At 39.2% G+C, this 21,793-nt stretch overlaps 1 protein-coding gene across 8 annotated transcripts in view; it reads left to right on the forward strand.

Annotated features, from left to right (window-relative positions):
* LOC102996303 (scaffold protein involved in DNA repair) overlaps nucleotides 1-21,793 on the forward strand; it is a 313,877-nt gene that overhangs the window by 102,131 nt on the left and 189,953 nt on the right. For all 8 annotated transcript variants that reach the window (XR_003683330.2, XR_003683329.2, XR_008619449.1 and 5 more), the window contains exon 6: nucleotides 5,037-5,284. Coding sequence is in view for 5 of the 8 variants with exons in the window: in XM_028500283.2 (XP_028356084.1) it covers nucleotides 5,037-5,284 (248 nt within the window). In the remaining 3 variants the exon portion in view is untranslated. The remainder of the gene's footprint in view (nucleotides 1-5,036; nucleotides 5,285-21,793) is intronic.

Raw genomic sequence — 21,793 nt, forward strand, 5'->3', positions numbered from 1 at the left:
TCCAAAGAAAGCAGGAGAAAATCAGTCTCTCCGTCTGTCTCTCTGTGTCCTTCTCTCTCTCTCTCTCTCTCTCTCTCTCATTTTGCTGTGGCAGCCTGAGCAGACCAATACAGAGGGCGGTGCTGAGAAGTGTGGTGCTGCTGTAACAAATATCTTAAAATGTGGAAAGTGGCTTTGGAACTGGGTGTGGGTAGAGGCTGGGAGGGTTTTGAGGTGCACAGAAGCAAAAACTGGGATTGCTGTGAAGGGACTGCTAAAGATGATTCTGGTGACAACTGAGAAAGAAGAGAAATGATTATATTTTTGATACATTTGGTTAAATAATATATTAATTTCATCTGTTCCTTTTTATTTTCTTAATATGGCTACTAGAAAATTTTAAATTACATAGCTTTCATTGGGCAACACTGAAATAGAGCTACATGTATGAACATGGATAAGTATTAAAAAAAGTTAATATTGATGGAAAAGTAGGTCATTCAGAGCTGTGTTCACAGGATACCATTTAAAAATTTTATATAAAGTTTAAAAGCTTGCAGAATAATACTATATAGTATTTATGTGTGTGTGTGGTAGAAAAAGGATAGAAACAGGATGTTAATGAAATGCCAAATTCAGGAGAGAGTTACCTCTAGGAAGGAGGAAAACTAGAACAGGAAGAGAGATATAGGAAATTACAGCTGCATCATTAAAAAAACTGAAGAAAAATTTGTGTTGTGTTAATATTTGATGAAGGGTGATTGGGTAATGAAAACATGTATTTTTTTATTTCTTATACTTTTCCATGTGCTTAAATTATTTCATAATAAATAGTAAGTATCTCTAATTCTTGAAATATTTCTAGTAGAATTTTTCCATTTAACTAAGCGACGGGAGAGCCAGTGAAGTAACTTGTGCAACTGCAAAACAATAAAATAGCTGCACTGTGATTCAGAACCAAGTCTTTCTTGGTCCAAAACTCACAGCCCTCCTTTCTCATTAATCGGATTCTACAGTATAAAGATAAAATGTAAACTGAAGCTTCTGAACCTGCAGGCTCCTCTGACCTGTCTTTGATTCTTCCCTTCTCCTCTCATCCCAGGTACATGCACCTCCACATGCCTGCACACAGACACACCATGCACGTGCATTCATGCACGCGTGTGCACATGTGCACACCATCTTTGTGAAAGAATGTGAGTTCCTTACTGTCAGGCTGGGGCTAAGACAGCTAGTGTCTGGTGAGCTGTAGTTCCTCTCTGTGTCCATGTGAGGAAAGTTCCTCCACGTTCATCAGGATTTCAGGCTTGGGGGAGCAGTTCTAAAATAAAATATGCTGAAGTGTCGCCTCTTTTTTTTTTTTTTTTTTTTTTTTTTTTTTTGCGGTACGCGGGCCTCTCACGGTTGTGGCCTCTCCCGTTGCGGAGCACAGGCTCCGGACGCGCAGGCTCAGCGGCCATGGCTCACGGGCCCAGCTGCTCCGCGGCATGTGGGATCCTCCCGGACCGGGGCACGAACCCGCGTCCCCTGCATCGGCAGGCGGACTCTCAACCACTGCGCCACCAGGGAAGCCCTGAAGTGTTGCCTCTTGCTCTCTTTTGCTAAAGATATTTGTTATGGCCTTTTGCTTCCTGTTAGAAATTAGAAATGCCTATGTGAAGAATACATGGTTTCCTTTGCTGGCTAAGGCATTAGTTGTCTTTTTGATTGGCTGCTGAAGACATTATTTGTTGTGTTCCTCGTTGTCCTTTACATAGAGATCCTCTTAGGAATCAAGAAAAAAAGCTTTCCAGAAAATAAATACAAAATTTAAAAATACAAAATTTAAAACATTTACTAAATGCTTAATGTGTTAGATGTGATTATTTCTCCAAATTGAAGATGAGGAAACAGGCATGGGAAAGTTAAATAAATTGCTTAAGATAACCTGCTGTTGAGGGCAGGGCTGAGCTTGAGATGATGTTGGGGTCATGTCTGTGCAATCTCTTTTTTCTCAAATCCAGTCCACTTTTCTGCCTCTTCTCACCTGAATACAGGTTTAACGTTGGTGATATTCGTAAGGTTCCAACCTGAACCTTCTCTTCTTACTTTTACATAATTTCCATGGACAGTCTTTTCTAACTGTCATACCTTCATGCACTGTTTCTGTTCTTATGATTCCTGAACTTGTATCTGTGTCATATCCCTTTCTTAAAGCTCCAGACCCATAGAGCCGCTGCCTCTTGGTCAGTTTTACCTCACCTATTTCATAGGCATTGCAATATTAACATATCAAAACCATATTTAGTATTAGCAACTATCCCTCTCCAGACATATTGTACGTATAATATTTCCTGAATTCCTGTTCTTGATAAATGTACCTCTCTTGTTGCTCAAACCAGGTGCTTGGGGTCTCCTTTGACTCTGCTTTCACTTTCATTTCTAACATCTGGGAGTCCTTAAGTATTGTTATATCTCCTTCCTTATTTTCTTTCTAGTCTACTTCTCTCTACTCCCACTTCCCTCACATCTTCTTTATCTTTTGCTTTAATTATGGAAGAGCCTTCTAACTAGCTGCTTTCCCTACTTGCCCATAGTAGAGTCAGGTCTTCAGAATGTTGTTTGGATGATCATTCCATATCAACATGTGACTTGGTTGGCCCCTGTTAAAACTGCCCGTGGCTCCCCCAGTGCCTCAGATAAAGCTGCATGCCCTGCTCTGGTGTGCAAGGTGTTCAACAGCCCTCTCTCTTCTGCTGCTTGTAGATTTTCCTGCATGTGCTCTGTTCTCTCTGGCCTCATATCTGTGGTCTTCCTGTTCCTAGCCCCGAATGTACTTCCTTCTCTCTCTGCCTAATAACCTACACTTGGCATTCAGCTTTAGGTGGCAGATCCTGATTCAGGTGGTCATTCTTTCCTTCTTCCCTTCTCCCTGTGCCCCACCTGGCTTTGTTTTCCTCTTGTTCCCGTGGAGCCTGAACAACACTTCAATTGCAATACTTGCACCTCACTGTTTTATGACTATTTCATTTTGACCTCCCCATATCCACAAAGCCCTGTGTTCCCTTTGCTTCTGCAGGTGAGTCCCCAGAACAGGCCACATGTAGCTGGTTATTTGTTGACATTTTTCTAGGACACTGGTTCTCAACTGGGGATGATTTTGTCCCCCAGAGGACATTTGGCAGTGCTTGGAGACATTTTTGATAGTCATGATTGGTGGGGCAGTGCTAATACATCTAGTGGGTAGTGGCCAGGGATGCTGCTAAACACCCTACAATGCACAGGGCAGGACCCCACATTATCCAGTGTGAAATGGCAACAGTGCTGAGGTTGAGAAGCCCTGCTCTAGCAGGAAGCGCAAAACTTGAGAGTACTAAAAGAAAAGACATTCCATAACAAAAAGATGAAATTAAATTTGGAGTTCTCAAGTAATATATAAAACTTTTCAGTGTTGAGGAACTTAATTTTCAATGTAAACGACCCTGGTTCTTTTTGTGGCCTATTGTTAATATTTATTCGGAAGCTGTGTTTGGGGGGAAACATGACCACCCCTGAGCTTATTAATGGGTTAGCGGTATTTAGTAATTAAACACTTTAGTAATACAGTAATGTAGGCATGCAACTGAGATTGTGAAAAGGATAATGGAACTAAGCTCTTCTTTTGAGAATTTTTTTCATTTACTTTTTCGTATTTTAAATGCGCCTGGTAACAGGTGACTACCCAAGCTGGTTTTTGGAGGAGATGTGGGGATGGGTGATGTCCTTTTTAAGCTCTTAAAAAGGTTTTAACTAAAAAATCCTCAAAAAAGGCCAAATGTGGTAAACCTTTTGCCTTGTGTGTAGATTAGGAAATGATGAAAACCACAGTGCTAACCAACCTCTACACACACACACACACACGCACGCACGCACATACCCACACCCATGCACACACATATTCCCACAAATGATAACCCTCATCCAATTGTATCCTCTTCACTTGTTCTAGCCAAGTGCCTGCTATAATGCCAGTGACACAGTCCATGCTGACCATCAGTAGAAAGGGCTCCTCATGAGGGTCCCCATAGCTACACTGTGAATTGACCGGGTACAGAATCCATTCAACTAAATGTGCAATTTACATTTAGCAAATTTAAAATTTAGTGTAGGTATTAAATTAGGAGGGGCTACTGATATACTGGAAAATTAGAATGTTGAAGGGTAAATTGTTGCTGACATTAGAACAATACGGGACTGACTTGCAAAACCAAGTAATGGGAAAATAAAATACCTACCACACTTGAAAGTTTTAGCATGTGTCTGGACAAAGACAGCAAACATTACAGAAGAATGTTTTGATTCTTTCCTCCAGGATTGGCTGTTGATATGACTTCTGTTTTATAATCTGGTTTTCAAAAAAAATTCTTATTTATTTGGTAGTTCAGAAATTTGAGTAAGAGAAAGAATAGGAAATGTTAGGAAGAAGACTCAGTGATTCATTCTTTAAGTAGTTCCTGTTGATATTAGCAATTTCAAATTAGCCTCTTGAAAATATAATATTGTATTGGAATTGTGTGGGAAAAGTCCATTTTTCATCTTTATCGTTGGAGACTTCTTTGGTAAATTAAGTGGTTTACACCTGAAGAGGCAATTTTCTTTATAATTGGCTTTTAACAAATAGTGAATATTGTTTACCCCACATTAAAATTCAAAATCAAAACAATACTTTTTTTCCAGTACGTGTTAGATTACAGTGACTAATGGCCATTCAGGTTGGTGTTATGAGTTCAGTTTTTGAGACTGACATGTGTGGCACATTTCTTTTAGTTTATTGAAGGAAGATTGAGATATTTGTACTGAATTTGGTGGATTCTGTGAGATAGTGCCTGGCTTACAGTTGATTTAATCTCTTGTCTTTGGGTATATGGCTTACTTAGTTTGGATTTTGTGTCAAAATAGAAGTTTAAGCTACAGATACTATATTTACAAAGTTATTTCAATGAATATAGTCATAAGGGAATAGAATAATAGGCATGTATAAATGTGAATTTTAATAAAGAGTTCTCCAAATTTAATTGCATTTCTCTTTTTTTTTTCAGACAAATCCTACAGAAATTTTAGAGTATTCATCAGATAGTGAAAAAGATGAGTCGGAGAATGTCTTGTTCATTGATTCAGTATCCTCTCACAAATACCACATGGATTTTGGATCAGATGGAAGCCAGGTTATGGAGAGACTGATAAACCCGAGGGTAAAATCTACAGAGACCATTTTGCATACACCCCAGAAAGAGACAAAGCTTCCCAAGACTCCAGAAGATTCAGCAAAGAAGAAGAAGCTTTTAAGGTTAAATTACACCTTTTTAAATACTATTTTAAATTCTCTTTCTTAAAAAGCCCAAATACCTACAATATTAATTTAAAAATACTTATTTACTTGGGAAGGAAGATTAACAGTATAGAATTATAATTCTGATAAGCAGCTATGGAGTCCTAATTTCTGGAGATTGTTTATGGAATTGTCCATCCAAGTTGAGCATTCACTGTTTCCATCCTAACCAGCTTATGTGACTGTTTTCCTTCATGGAGATTGGTTGTTTGGGTTTATCAAATTTTATTGAGCACCCGTGTTCCAAGTGCTATCTTAGACAGTTAAGACAAGTAAATGACTGTTCCTGTTTTTGAGTAAATTATGTCTAAAAGAGGGAAATAGAAATATAGACTATTGAGATTATTTTTGTGATTGTGGTTGGCCAGGGAAACACTTACAGATGCAAAGACTTACGGGCAAGGATTCATGGGCAAGGAACTGGCTGGTGTGTGTGTGAAGAACCATAGGGGCCAGGCCATGGAGGGCCCAGCAAGACGTGTGAAGGGGCCTGGGGTGTGCCATGTAGGGGGACGTGTCCCAACCCTGTGTTGTACATCACCTCTTTGTGTTTTAAATTAGAACAAAACAGTGAAAACAAAACCCCAGTGAAAGTGAGAAGGAGAACTTGTGGGAAACAGTGCCACAAAAGCAGACTCAGTGGACAGTTTCAAGGAAAAAGAAGTGTAGTAGAAAGTGTAAACATGGCAATGAAGAACACGGTTTTAGATCTGTTTAGGGTATGTCTGCGTCAAGGAGGGCAAGTACGATGCACACCAAGGAGAGCCCAGTGACAGTGTCGGACAGTGTTGGTGGACTGGTGCGGGAGGAGGCGAGGGGCTCAAGTTGTGGAGATGGTGCTGTGACCCCTCTGCTAGAAGCTGGGATTCAAGGCAGGAGAGGGGTGGGGAGCTTAGGTTGCAAGTTTGATCAGGCTTGATTGGGATCCATTGTCTAAAGAGATCTCAGAGAAAAGGTGAGATGGATTTAGAGAATAATAGGGAAGACCCAGTGGAGGCAGAGAGGTTAGGAGTAATTACTCTCAGTGTCCAGGAAAGGAAGTGGGAGAGGGAGGCCTGTCTTGAATAAAGGAGTGGAGAGGAGAGTAAAAGGATGTGACCGAGTCTAGTGGGGTGGACATAGCATGGTGAGTCAGTTGATGCCTGTTCACTGTGTTTTGGTTTTTTTTTAACATAAAACAAGACAGAAGGCCTTATGCCCAAAGTAAAGAAGTTACAGCCTCAAATGAATATGGTGATGGTTTGTAATAGTCTCTGGAGAAAACAGGAAAGGAAGCAAATTAAAGGGATTCGAATGTCTTTGTTGAAGTTGATCCTATGCAATTAGAGAAGGTCATGTTCAGGGGGCTTGCTGTGTGCCAAGCACTGTTTCATGTCCTGGAGGCACAGCAGTGAACAAAGGCAATGAAAGCTCTACCTGTCCTGAGGGGAAGGCTGATGAGGAGCCAAGAAGTAAAGTAGATGTCATGTCAAAAGGAAATAAACTTTACGGGAGAAAAAGCAGAAAAAGAGGGACAGATGGCCAGGAGGAAGGGGAGGACGTTTCTGTTTTAAACAGGGGATCAGGGAAGCCTCTGAGAATGTGACTTATTGAGCAGCTGGAAGAACAGAGCTGACATTTCCTGAGTTGAGGCAGGAGAGTGGTGAGGGTATCATATGGTTTGGTTTGGTTTTCCTTGGTGGGAATATCATGAGGCTTTTTTGGGGGAGTTGAGGTTATTAGTCTTCTGCTTTCTCTGTACATTCACTGTACAAGTTCTTTTCACAGTTACCTGGGGTTTGAGTTTTTCATACTTCCAAACAAAAATTGGAGTTTCCCCACCATCTTTGCTGTTTGGCATCAAATGCTTTTATACTTGTAGGCATACATTTTGGGGGAGTGTATAAAAGTTTATATTTGTGTGGTCAATTCTGTAGGTCGGTCGTATTGTGTCAAGTTGCCTCCCAATTACTTTTTTTTTTTTTTTTTTTTGTGGTATGCGGCCCAGCGGCCATGGCTCACGGGCCCAGCCGCTCCGCGGCATGTGGGATCCTCCCAGACCGGAGCGCGAACCCGGTTCCCCTGCATCGGCAGGCGGACGCGCAACCACTGCGCCACCAGGGAAGCCCGCCTCCCAATTACTTTTTAAATACAGGAAGTTGTTCTGTATCCTTAGTAATCTCCTTTTATACATATTGTGTTATCTTCTTTCAGTTTTATTGAGATTTAATTGACATAGAGCACTGCGTAAGTTCAAGTTCAAGCATAATGACTTGTATATATTGTGAACAGTCATTTACTTGTTTTACTTGTCTTAATTGTGTGGAAGCTTTTTAGTTTGATGTTGTTCCACTTGTTTATTTTTGATTTTGTTGTTTGTACTTTAGGTGTCATATCCAAAAAATCATTGCCAAGACCCATGTCATGGAGCTAGTTTCCTTGATTTTCTTCTAGGAGTTTTATGATTTCAGGTCTTACATTTAAGTCTTTAATCCATTTTGAGTTAAGTTTTGTGAATGGTGTAAGATAGGGTCTAGTTTCATTCTTTTGTATGTGAATATCCAGTTTTCCCAGCACCATTTATTGAAGAGACTGTCTTTTCTCAATTGGGTGTTCTTGGCTCCCTTGTCAGATATTAATCAACTGAGTATGCATCGATTTATTTCTGGGCTTTCTTTCTGTTCCATTGGTCTATGTGTCTGTTTTTATTCTGGTACCATACTTTTTTGATCACTATAGCTTTATCTTATAGCTTATCTTGAAATTAGGACGTGTGATGCTTCCCACTTTGTTCTTTATCAGAATTTCTTTGGCTGTTCGGGGTCTTTTGTGGTTCCATACAAATTTTTGGATTTTCTTCCTACTTCTATTAAAAATTCCACTGGACTCTTCCTAGGAATTGCATTGAATCTGTAGACAGCTTTGTATGTTATGGACATTTTAACAGTATTCTTCCAATCCGTGAACATGGGATATCTTTCCACTTATTTGTTTTGTCTTCTGTTTCTTTTATCATGATTTTATATATTGAAAATCCTAAAGATTCCACCAAAAAAGCTGTTAGATCCAATCAACAAATTCAGTAAAGTTGCAGGATACAAAATTTAACATACACAAATCAGTAGTGTGTCGATAGAGACACTAATAATCCCATTTACAATAGCATCAAAAACAATAAAATACTTAGGAATGAAGTCAGCCAAGGAGGTGAAGAAGCTTTACAGTGAAAACTACAAGACATTGTTGAAAGAAATCATGAGGTTTTTGACTGTGTTCAGTTAGACATTATATATCTGAGTAAGAGTACGAGTCTGGACTTCACATGACAAGGTTGGTGCTGGATGTGAATTTGTAATCTTTAGTGTCCAGATGGTTTTTAGGGCATGAGCTGGGTCATTTCCTAGATCAGATGCACACTGAAAGGAGAATCTGTCACAGAATCTGTGTCTTAGGCACTCTGCAGTGGTTGAGTCACAGAGGAAGAGGCTACTGAGGGAGGAATTAAATCTAAGAGACCACAGTGTCCTGGAAAGCAGCCAACTATGACAGATGCTGCTGGGTTTGCACTGTGGAGGACAGGGAATATAGAGCCTTCTCAGTGGAATGGTCTGGTAAAGTCAAATTGCTGTGGATTTAGAGAGAATGGAAAGAGAGAAACTGAAGATGGCATGCATAGAAAATTCAATTGTGTGTTTCGCTTTAAGGGATGTAGAGAACTGTTTGCTAATTGAAAGGAATTTGGAGATTGAGATTTCTTTTTTATGAGTGGGAATGAGAGCATATTTTTTATATATTGATGGGAAGGGTCCTCAGCAGGGGAAAGAGGGGATAACTGTTGGAGTTGTGTCTGACTTGGTGAAAGGGGTTTACAGATGGAGGGGTGTCCTGGGTTAGGAGCACAGTTAGTCCATCCACAGACAGGTGAGAGGGCAGAGTCTCTTCAGGTGCAGGTAGATATTTGTGGCAGTGGCAACTCATGCAAGTTCTTTCTGATCACGTCTACTTTCTCAGTGAAATGGGAAGTGTCTTCATCAGCTGAGAGTAAGGAAAAGGAGATGATATTGGAGGAATGAGAAGAGAGAGTAGATGACATGGTCATGCAGTGGGGGAGTGAATGAACCAGGGAATTGCGGTAGGATTGTGTGGCAGGAGTGGTCATCATGAATTGAGCTTGAGACTGACTAGTCAGCATGGATTGAACCGTGGGGCTGCAGATGTGGAACGAAGTGTGGGATTGTCCACTGAGTATGATGAAACCAGTCAATGAAAGTCCTGAGAGTGATTGTGATATTGGACCATGAAATCGCGACTGGGTAAGGTCAGAATGAGAACATGCAGGGTGTAGAGCACAAAGAGATGGGGTTGTACCATCTGATCGTTGACTGGGGAGAGGTTTGTCAAACACTTCTGAAGTCATGACATTAGAGGTCATGAGCTGAACAGGTAAGAATGACTGGTGCTCAGAAGTGAATTAATGGAGGGAGGCGGTTTGTAACCTTGAGATTTAGAGGATGACCATGGGCGATGAGTGGCTGAGGTGAGGTGGAGGACACACAGTCTTGGAGGAGAGGACTTCAAGGAATGAGGAGGTTGAGGTATCAGAAACCTGGCAGGCACTGAAATCAACAAGAATGGTGGCCTGAAGCCAGAAGATAAGGCCTCCAAAGAGTTGCTGGCACAACTGTGGAGGTGCCTTCCCTGGGGTGAAGGTGGTCTATGTCCTCTCCTCCCCGCCTCCTGGAATATAAGGGAGGTGCAAGATGGCCTAGAAGCCTCAGTGAGGAGCAGGACTGCCCCTTCCAGGCCCTTCATGCCTGTCAGGTGGAGGGGAGGGAGAAAAGACAGCTGCTTTTTAAGGTCCCTGCCTCAGGGGAGGAGCAGGAAGCTAAAGAGAACATGCGGAGAGGTTGAGGACACAGGGGTTTTGCTGGCGACTGAAGCAACTCCAGCAATATGCACATGATTGTTTTCTTCTTGTGATTTCTAAGTGATAACTAAGAGATGTCTATTTTGTGGTTATTCTTTTTTTTTTTTTTTGCGGTACGCGGGCCTCTCACTGTTGTGGCCTCTCCCGTTGCGGAGCACAGGCTCCGGACGCTCAGGCTCAGCGGCCACGGCTCACGGTCCCAGCCGCTCCGTGGCATGTGGGATCCTCCCGGACCGGGGCACGAACCCGCGTCCCCTGCATCGGCAGGTGGACTCCCAACCACTGCGCCACCCGGGAAGCCCTGTGGTTATTCTTTTAAAGTTAATGTGTTGAAATACTAAAAGAGAGGTTGGTGTGATTAGGGTTGTCTGTCTCAGGCATCAAACTGGAAGACTTTCTGTTGACAGTAGGAGGAGCTTTACTGAACTGACCAAAAGGCCCATGATTGCCACTTGATGGCTGTTTGCTGACCTGCTTCAGAAGCAGGGGAAAGGGTTACATGTTTTGGCTCATATGTGTTTACAGCATCATGTTTTAGAGAGCTAAGAAAATCTCTTAGCTTGTTGTCTAGTAATGATTGAAGAAAGAGTTTCGCATTAAGTGTTTGATTTGTTGACGTGAAGTCTTATGAAAATGCTGAGAGAATACAGACATCTTGATAATCCTCACAGGGAAAGATTACCAAGTTTTGTCATAGAAGTTCAACTGGGGGCCTGAGGAAAAAATAAAACTGCTACTAAGGAAAAAAGCAGGTGTAAGTTATAGATTTTCATTATGTAGCATGAATATAGCAGTGATTAAAAGATTTTTTTTTTTTTTTAAACTTATAAGGACTAGCTAGCAAGGATCAAGTTAAGTAGTTGGCATTTCAAGGCTGGAGAACACTGGCCCTCTCTCCCTGTGGTTTGCCCCACAGGGAAATGTTAATTCAGTCTTTGGGCTTTCTTCCTTGTTTATTTTTATTTTTGATTCTCGGCACTGTTTGAGGCATAACTAACGAAAGTCAGTGCAACATTGTTTTGATATTTGAGTTATGTTGTCAGTAATAAAGCCATATTACCCCAGTCATACGATCAAGTTTTTTTTCACAGTGTCTATTATATCTGACAGCAAAACTTGAAAATATTGTGTACTATATTTATTTAAATTATTTTTTCTTTACCTAGTTTCTTTACCTAGTATAGCTTATTAAAAATATTATAATGATTTTTTTTTTCTGGAACTTAGAGTGTTTTTGAATCTTTATTCCTTTTCACTTCATACTTTGTAGAAATGTTTAGCCTTGTTGAATTGATGCCAGTAATCTTTTTGGATACAGTACCAATCTGTTTATTTTATATAAAAGATAATTAGACTATCTTAATTTGGTTAGTGAATTTATCTTTTTTTTTTCCACTCCACTGGTGTTTTGGATTTTATCTGTGACTAACTTAGCAGACTATATTGAAAAGAGTTAATTTGGAGGTTCCAGTCCAAGATGGCGGCATAGGAAGCTCCTGAACTCACTTTCTCCCATAGACATACTGAATCTACAGCTATACTCAAGGCAATTCCCTCTAAAAGAAATCCAGAAATGGAGTGATTGTTATACATTGGGCAAACGAGAAAGTACGCCCGTTGAAGTGGGTAGGAAAGGCTAAGACATGAGACACCCTCTCACCATAAACCCCGCCCCTGGCACAGTGACATACAATCAGTAGGGAACTTGTAACTCCTGCCTTCTCTGTGAGGAGCAAAGAGTTTGGATCCAATATCTAGCACCCCAGCTTTTAAGACTTTCACTGGAGGCACTAGCCCCCATAACACGCAGCTCTAAAAGCCAAAGGGGCTTGTGTCCGTGAGACCCACGAGACTATAGCAAACAGAAATAGTTCTTAATGGGCTTGCTAGGACCCCCGTGGCTATTCGTCTAGGGCTCAGCACACAGAGCTGACAAAAACACTCATCTCCCAGTCTTTGCCCAGAAGAGGCCTATTTGCCTATGTTATAAGATGCTGCCTGAGGATCAGGTTCTAATTTAGCACACATCTAGGGTGCTGACTGGCAGTCTCCTCAGAGACTAGGGAGGCAGAGGGTGCCATCTTCTTGCTCTCCCTCTACATCACTGTGGGTTGATGGTGTCTCCTAGAAGAGGCTTTTTCACATGTCTGGCATTCTGGTAGCAGCTTTTGCTGCTACCACCCAGAAGAAACACTTCTTGATTGCCTGTCTCTGATGGCCAGCAGGGCTGGCATTTGTGGATCCCACAGGAAAGTAGCAAACAAAGAAGCAGTTCTTTTCTGGCTATTCCCAAAGGGCTCAGCTTAGAGGGAGTAGGCAGAAATGCCCAGCTCCCAGTATTTTCCTTAAATAGGTTTCCCTGCCTACTTTAAAAGCTGCTGACTGAGGGACCAGCTTCCAGTCAGCTTGTATCTAGGTGCTGACTGAGATTCTACCCTTTGGGACACTGATAGGTTTTGGTATACTCTCAACTTCTGGGAGCCACTGAGAACAAAGAAGTCCCCTTGGATTTTCACAAAAGTTTCAGAGAACCAAGAACTCAGGCCAAGCTGAACAATAAGGTTGTTCTCCTAAACACATAGAGTCAAGGAAAATGAAGAATAAGAAGAATATGTTCCAAAAAAAAAAAAAGAACAAGGAAAAACTCCAGAAACAGAGCTAATGAAAGAGAGATAAGTGATTTACCTGAAAAGAGTTCAAAATAATAGTCATAAAGATGCTCACTGAGGTTGGCAGAATAATGCATCAACAAAGTGAGAATTCTATGAGATAGAAGATAAAGTACCACATAGAAATCACAAACCTGAAGAATGCAATAACTGCACTGAAAAATTCAGTAGAGGTGTTCAACAGCAGACTAGATTAAGTGGAAGAATGGATTAATGAACTCAAAGACAGGGCAGCAGAATTCATCCAAACAGAGGACCAAAAAGAGAAAGGAATGAAAAAGACTGAAGATACCTTCAGGGACTTGAAAGACACCATCAAGTGGACCAATATTTGCATTATAGGGGTCTCAGAAGGAGAAGAGAGAAACAGGCAGAAAGTTTATTCAAAGAAATAATGGCTGAAAACTTCCCTATTATGGGGAAAGAAATAGACACCTAGATCCAGGAAGTCCAGAAAGTTCTTAGTATGTTGAATCCAAACAGACCCACACCAAGACACATAAGTAAATTATTAAAAGTTAAATAAGATCATCTTAAAAGCAGCAAGAGAAAATGAACATGTTATGTACCAGGGAACCCCAGTAACACCATCAGTGGATTTTTAGCACAACGTTGGCAAACAAGAAGGGTGTGGCATGATATATCCAATGTGCTGAAAGGGGAAAAAATGTCAACCAAGAATACTTTACCCAGCAAAGTTGTCCTTCAGAGTTAAAGGAGAGATGAAGAGTTTTACAGATATGTAAAAGCTGAAGGAGTTCATCAACACTAATCTAGCCTTATAAGAAATGCTAAGGGACTTCTTCATGCTGAAAAGAAGAGATGCTAAAGGTAACAGGAAACAGGACAGAATAAATCTCACTGGTAAATGTAAAATATATAGTTACATTCAGCATATTCTAATGATGTTATGGTGGTGGGTAAATCACTTCTAAATGTAGTATGAAGATTAAAAGACAAAAATATTTAAAATAACTATAACTACAATAATTTGTTAATGGATAAATAAGATAAAAGATGTAAATTGTGACATCAAAAACATAAAATGTCAGAGTGGGGGAGAGTAAATACATAGAATTCTCGTATGCATCTGAACTTAAGTTGTTTTCAGCTTTAAGTAGACTGTTACAAATATAAGGTGTATTATATAGCCCCGTGGTAACCACAGAGTAAAAACCTATAATAGATAACAAAAAAGTTAAAGAGAAAGGAATCAAAACACACCAGTATAGGAAATCAACAAATTAAAATGGAAGAGACAAAGAGAAGAAGAAAGGAACAAAGGTGTTACAGAAAGCCAAAAAGCAATTAACAGAATGGCAACAGTAAATCCATATTTATCAGTAATTATTTTAGATATAAATGGACTAAATTCTCCAATCAAAAGACAAAGAGTAGCTGAATGGACCTTTTAAAAAAGAGGCCCAACTAAATGCTGCTTATAAGAGATTCACTTCACCTTTAAGGCCAGAAACAGACTGAAAATGAAGGGATGGAAAAACATATTCCATGAAAATGGAAATCTTAAAGAAAGCAGGGGTAGCTCTGCGTATATCAGAGTGTATAGGCTTTGAGCCAGAAACTGTAACAAGAGGCAAGAAAAGTCATTTCATAATGATAAAGTCATCAGTTCATCAAGAGGATATAATTGTAAATACTTATGCACCAAGCATAGATATATAATGCAAATTTAACATACCTGAAGGGAGTTAGAAATACAATAATAGTGGGGGACATCAATACCCCACTTTCAACAATGGATGGATCATCCAGAGAATCAATAAGGAAACATTGGACTTGGACATACTACAACACATGCATTTAACATATATTTACAGGACATTCCATCCAAAAACAGCAGAATATACATACTTCTTAAAGCACATGAAACATTTCCAGGATAGATCATATGTTATGCTATAAAACAAGCTTTATTAGGTTTAAGAAGATTGAAATCATGTCAACCATGTTTTCCGACCACAGTGGTTTGAAACAAAACAATTACAGGAAGGAAGGAACCTGGAAAATTCACAAATAGATGGAGATTAAAAAAACATGCTCCTGAACAACCAGTGGATCAAAAAAAGATATCAAAAGAGAAATAAAAAATACCTTGAGACAAATAAAAATGGAAAACCACATACCAGAACTAATGTGAAGCAGCAAAAGCAGTTCTAAGAGGGAAGTTCATAGTGTTAAATGCCTACATTAAGGAAAAAAAAAGAAAGATACCAAATGAACAACCTAACTTTACACCTCAAAGAATCATGTAAAGAAGAACAAATTAAGCCCAAAGTTAGTAGAAGAAAGGAAATAATAAAAATCCGTTGGGAAATATATGATACAGATTGAAAAGACAATCGAAAAGATTAGTGGAAATGGTTAATGATTAATGGTTTTTTGAAAAGCTAAACAAAATAGACAAACCTTTACCTAGATATAACAAAAAAAGATAAAAGTCTCAAATAAAATTAGAAATAAGAAGGGAGTCATTACAACTGATATCACATAAATACAGAGGATCATGATAGACTACTATGAACAATTATACATCAACAAATTGGACAACCTAGAAGAAATGGATAAGTCCTAGAAACATTCAACCTACCAAGACTGAATCAAGATGAAATAAAAAATCTGAACAGACAAACTACTAGTAGGGAGATTGAATCAGTACTCAAAAACCTCACAACAAAGAAAAGTCTCAGGACAGGTGGTTTCACTATTTAATTCTGTCTCATATTCAATGATGAATTAATGCCAGTATTTCTCAAACTCTTTCAAAAAATAGAGGAGAGAACACCTCCAAACTCAAAACCTCCAAACTCATTTTACATGGCCAGTATTACCCTGATACCAAAACCAGACAAGGACACTTCAAGAAAAGAAAATTACAGGCCAATATCCTTAAAGAACATGGACACAAAAATCCTCAGTAAAGTATTGGCAAACCAAGTTCAACAATATATTAAAAGGACACAAAAATCCTCAATAAAGTATTGGCAAACCAAGTTCAACAATATATTATATCAACATTATATACCATGATCAATTGGAATTGATTCTAGGGATGCAAGGATTGTTCACCTTCCACAAATCAGTCAACATGATACATCATATTAACAAAATGGAGAAAAAAATCATATGATCATTTCAATAGATGCAGAAAATGCTTTGACAAATATCAGCATCCACTCATGAAAAAAATTTCAACAAACTGGGTGTTAAGGGAATGTACCACAACATAATAAAGGCCACAAAGTGCAAGCCCACAGCCGATACCATACTCAACAGTGAAAAGGTCAAAGCTTTTCCTCTAATATCAGGAACAACAAGGATGCCCACTCGCGTCACTTTTATTTAACATAGTACTGAAAATCCAAGCCAGAGTAATTAGGTGAGAAAGAGAAATAAAAGGCATCCAGATATCAGAAGAATTAAAACTTGTTCACAGATGACATGATATATGATACAGGAAAACCTAAAGACTCACCAAAAAACTGTTAGAAGTAATAAATGAATTCAGCAAAGGATACAAAAATCAATATAGGCATACTTCATTTTATTATGCTTTGCTTCATTACGCTTTGCAAATATTGTGCGTTTTTGTTTGTTTTACAAATTGAAGGTTTGTGGCAACCCTGTGTTTCTATGCTATTTTTCTAATAGCATTATTTTAAAATTAAGCTATGTACATTTTTAAAGACATAATTGTACACTTAATAGAGTACAGTATAGTGTAAACATAATTTTTATATATACAGGGAAACCAAAAAGTTCATGTGATTTGCTTTATTGTGATATTAAATTTATTGTGGTGGTCTGGAACTGAATCCCCAATATCTCTGTATACAAAAATCAGATGCATTTCTATATGCTAACCACAAACCTATCCAAAGTAGAAATTAAGAAAACAATTCTATTTACAGTTGCATCAAAAAGAATTAAAATACCTGGGAATAAATTTAACCAAGGAGGTAAAAAATATCTCTACACTTAAAATTATAAGGCATTGATGAAAAAAATTGAGGAAGACAAAAGTAAATGGAAAGATATTCTGTGCTTATGGATTGAAAGAATTAATGTGGTTAAAATGTCCATACTACCCAAAGCCATCTACAGATTGAATGCAATCCCTATCAAAATTCCAATGGCATTTTTCACAGATATAGAACAAACAGTCCTAAAATTTATGTGGATCCACAAAGACCCCGAATAGCCAAAGCAATCTTGAGAAAGAAGAACAAAGCTAGAGGCATCACACTTCCTGATTTCAAACTATATTACAAAGCAGTAGTAATCGAAAGAGTATGGTATTGGTATAAAACACACATATTTCAATGGAACATAATAGAGAGTCCAGAAATAAACCTGTGCGTATATGGTCAATTAACTTACGACAATGGAGGCGCAAATATACTATGGATAGATGATAATCTCTTCGTTAAATAGTGTTGGGAAAATTGTACAGCCACATGCAAAAGAGTGAAACTGGACCCCTATCTTACACCACACACAAAAACAACTCAAAATATATTAGACTTTAATGGAAGACCTGAAAACATAAAAGTCTTAGATGAAAACATGGGTGGTAATCTCCTTCACCTTGGTCCTGGTGATGAATTTTTGGGATTTAACACCAAAAGCAAAGGCAACAAAAGCAAACATAAACAAATGGAACTACATCAAACTAAAAGGCTTCTGCACAGCAAAGGAAACCATCACCAAAATGAAAAAGGCAACCTATAGAATGGAAGAAAATATCTGCAAATCATATCTGATGAGGTTAATATCCAAAATACATAATGAACTCATACAACTCAATAGCAAAAATATCAAAGTCTGATTTTAAAAATGAGCAGAAGAACTGAATAGACATTTTTCCAAAGAAGACATCCAAGTGACCAAGAGGCATGTGAAAAGGTGTTCAACATCAGTAATAACCACGGAAATGCAAGTCAGAACTCATTGAGATACCACCTCACGTCTGTCAGAATGGGTATCATTAAAAAGACAAGAGAAGACAAGTTGACCAGGATGTAGAGAAAAGGGAACCCTTGTGTGCTGTTGGTGGTAGTGTAAATTGCTGCAGCTACTATGGAAAGCAGTACAGAGGTCCTAAGAAAATTAAAAATAGATCTGCCATACTATCCAGCAATCCCACTTCTGGGAACATATTCATACAAAAGGGGTGCAAACTTTTAGTCATAAAGTGAATAAGTTAGGAGGATCTAATGTAAACATGGGGTGATGGTTATTCAGAACACTACCTGTACAACTGAAATTTGTTGAGAGTAGAATTTAAATGTTTACATGAAAAATAAAAAGATAAATATGTGAGGAGGTGGATCTGTCAGTTGAGTAAATGGGGGGGGTTCCTTTAATATGCACGCATGTATCCAGTCTCCACAGTGTACGCTGTAAATGCTTACAGATTTATTTGTCAAATATATCTCAATAAAATTGAAAAGAAAAAAAGAGTTAATTTGCATGTATTGTAGCAGAGCCTTCTTGAACTTTTTTTTTTTTTTTAATGTATGAGAGGTTTTTTTTTTACTAGAATTATGATTGTTGACTAGAGGTCATGGTGTTTCCATTCCTAAGTCTGGTGCACCAGCTCAGAATTCCCTGCAGGTATTCTTGGAGCAGAGGTATCCTGTGACCCTATGACTAAAACCAAGGTGGAAATGCAGATTCTCTTTTATGGTTTCAGATGCTCCCGCCTGTGGAGAACTGTTCTGCATTCTTTTTTTTTTTTTTAACATCTTTATTGGAGTATAATTGCTTTACAATGGTGTGTTAGTTTCTGCTTTACAACAAAGTGAATCAGTTATACATATACATATGTTCCCATATCTCTTCCCTCTTGCGCCTCCCTCCCTCCCACCCTCCCTATCCCACCCCTCTAGGTGGTCACAAACCACCTAGCTGATCTCCCTGTGCCATGCGGCTGCTTCCCACTAGCTATCCACCCTACGTTTGGTAGTGTATATATGTCCATGCCACTCTCTCACTTCGTCACAGCTTACCCTTCCCCCTCACCATATCCTCAAGTCCATGCTCTAGTAGGCCTGTGTTTTATTCCCGTCCTACCACTAATCTCTTCATGACATTTTTTTTTCTTAGATTCCATATATATGAACCACACATCTTCTTTCAGTGACTGTTTAGCTGCTTGTCTACTGGTGTTTACAGAGCAAAATGATTGGAAAGCCAAGAGAAAACACGAAGTATCTGATTGGTTAAGGTAGTGCACATTCAATCTCCCGAAGTTTACACAGCAATTGAAATGACCTCTTCTATAAATAATGCCATACTCCCTGGTATTTCTATCATTTACAGCGTATAGTAGCAAGAGCAGCCTCAGCACAATATTTCTTAATCCCCCCAAATGTCTCAACCATACACAAATCCTCTGAGTCCTGGCAGAATCTTGTATTGACCCTCCAAGACTTTTATTGCTGTTTCATTCATTTTTTAATTGCCTCTTCTTTCTTCTTCTTTTTTTATTTCCTGAATCCATGAGCTGAAAAGGGGGTTATAATTTTCATTTTCTTGTAAATGATGTCTATATAGTTTCTTCCCCATCACTCTGTCAGTGTTGTAGGAAAGCAAAGCTTCCCTGTTATGAAAAGCTAACTGAAGCAAATGAATCATTAGACTGATGAAAGGTCTGTTGGGGACAGAGTCTTTCCTCTTAGCTGTCAGTTAACAATGACACCTAATCCTTAGCATTTACTGAGTGTAAAATATAGGTCGTTAACAATTTTATTACCAATACTTTCATCCCTGAAGACTTCCCTGCCCCCAACTTTCTGTTCACTCTTTCTTTTCCCCTTCCTTTTTTCCCCCTGTTTTGTTTTTGGTCATTAGACAAATCCTTACTGAGTTCTTATCATGGCAGAAGTTTTGCTTTGCTAGGGACTCAAGATTCAAAGATGACTACATAATTTTTGCAATTAAGGAACTGACAGCCTGGTGGGGGAGACACAGATGCAAGCAAAGAATTGCAATATTTTGTGAATACAGGCAGGGATAGAGGCATGAACAAACAGACACAAAGGAGGCACCAATTAAGTTTGGCTGGAACAGCAAGGATAACTTCACTGAAAGTGAAATTTTCTAGCTAGGTCTTTAATAGAAATTTTGCAAATAAATAAAGAGGGAGGGAGGGAATACATAAATAAAAGCATGTCCAGGCAATGGCAGCTAGAATAAAAAAATTTAAAAAATTTTTTAAACTGAGAAGAGTAAGATTGTAATTGAAAAGAGGACTGGAAATATTTTTGAAGCAAGATTGTTAAGTGCTTTGTGTGTCTCTAGAACTGTGTGTCTCTAGACCTTGTTCTCTGATGATGGATTGCTGTCAAAGATTTTTAATCAGAGGAATTATCAAATTAAATCTATGACAGTAGCATGCAAAATCCATTAGGACAGGAACTTTGTTTCAAACACTTCTAAATCCCTGAACAGGGCCGGCAGGCATCAGTAAGTACACACTTAACCAATGTCTATCCTAAAGATTGCATGGGGTCAATGTGGCAGTGGAATTGCTAATGGAAGGTATCAGAGATAGGGGTACTGTGAGGAGACAGTGTAGTAGTCTAGGTGAGAGAAAATAACAACCTGAACTAGGGAAGTGGGCGTCAGTTGGTGAGAGGTGTAAACTGGAGAGGTGCAACGACTTTGGAAGTGGTATTGACAGGGCTAAGTGACTGATAAGGTCTGGGACATCCATGGGGAGATTAAAGAGTCTTACAGTAGGACTAGAGTAACTTCCAAACAAGATAAGAAAGGCAAGAGAAAATGCAGATTTGGGGGTGAAATTGATGATTCTTATTTGGGGATACTTTATGTTTGAACTCAGTGTAGTACATTTTTCATCTACATAAGAGATGGAGATGTAAAATTAAGAGCCATCACACCAGGGTTAATAGCCAAGCTTGTGGAAGCAAATGAGATTCCTCAGAAAGAACCTTACACCAGAAGGTCACTATTTATGGGGAAGATAAAGTTATCCAAAAGGAGAGGAGGAGGAGAAACAACCAGAAAAGTAAGGGAGAGGTTCCAAGAAAACTGCATGTAGTCCACTCTCTCCTCTTCTCCTCTATGACTAACGTTCTTCTGGTGGTCTTTGAAGACACAACAGGCTCGAAAGTGGGGGTCCGGTAAGCCAATAAAGAGGCAAGCTTGGTGGAAAGGAAAGTTTGCTTTATTCCCAAGGCCGGCAACCTGGGTGGAGGAGGGCAGACTCCTGTCCAAAGGCCCACCCCACCCCCGACACCCCGAAAATCAGTGGGCAAGAGTTTTCGTAATTAAGGGAGGGGGCTACATGCAGAAAGAGCACAGTCAGCTCTGACAATCATCTTGAAATTGGTCATGCGGTGGTCTGATCAGCATCATCTTGATTGTTTTAAGTACAGTTAATCTTCAGTTCCAGGGTCTGTTTGTTCCCATTTCTTTGACACCAGTTCTTGGAAATGTGGCAGCTTACATCATGGCTACGATCTGGTTATCATGTATACTTCTTCCACCTGTTGGGAGTTTTGGTCTCTATGAGACAGCTAAAAGGATATGGCTCAGAATATTATCTATAGTCCTTGAAGAGGAACTAAAGGTCGTTGACTATGCTTAATGAGTACACTATCATTATTTAGTCTTGTTGGACTGTTTTCCTTTCTATCTGCATTTTCTCACTTCTCTGATTAAACTTATTCTTTGGCTAAAGTTTTTCCACAGACAAAAGGCAGGCTGAGGACATGGGAGGCAAGGACCATAGGGTCCTGCTCTGTTTCACATCCACATCAGACAACATGATCTAAGTATTTTTTGATTTCTTCTTTGATTTCTTCAGTAATCACTTCATTATTAAGTAGTGTATTGTTTAGCCAC

This window comes from Physeter macrocephalus, chromosome 15 (assembly GCF_002837175.3).
Source record: "Physeter macrocephalus isolate SW-GA chromosome 15, ASM283717v5, whole genome shotgun sequence".
In the NCBI taxonomy this organism is placed as follows: domain Eukaryota; kingdom Metazoa; phylum Chordata; class Mammalia; order Artiodactyla; family Physeteridae; genus Physeter; species Physeter macrocephalus.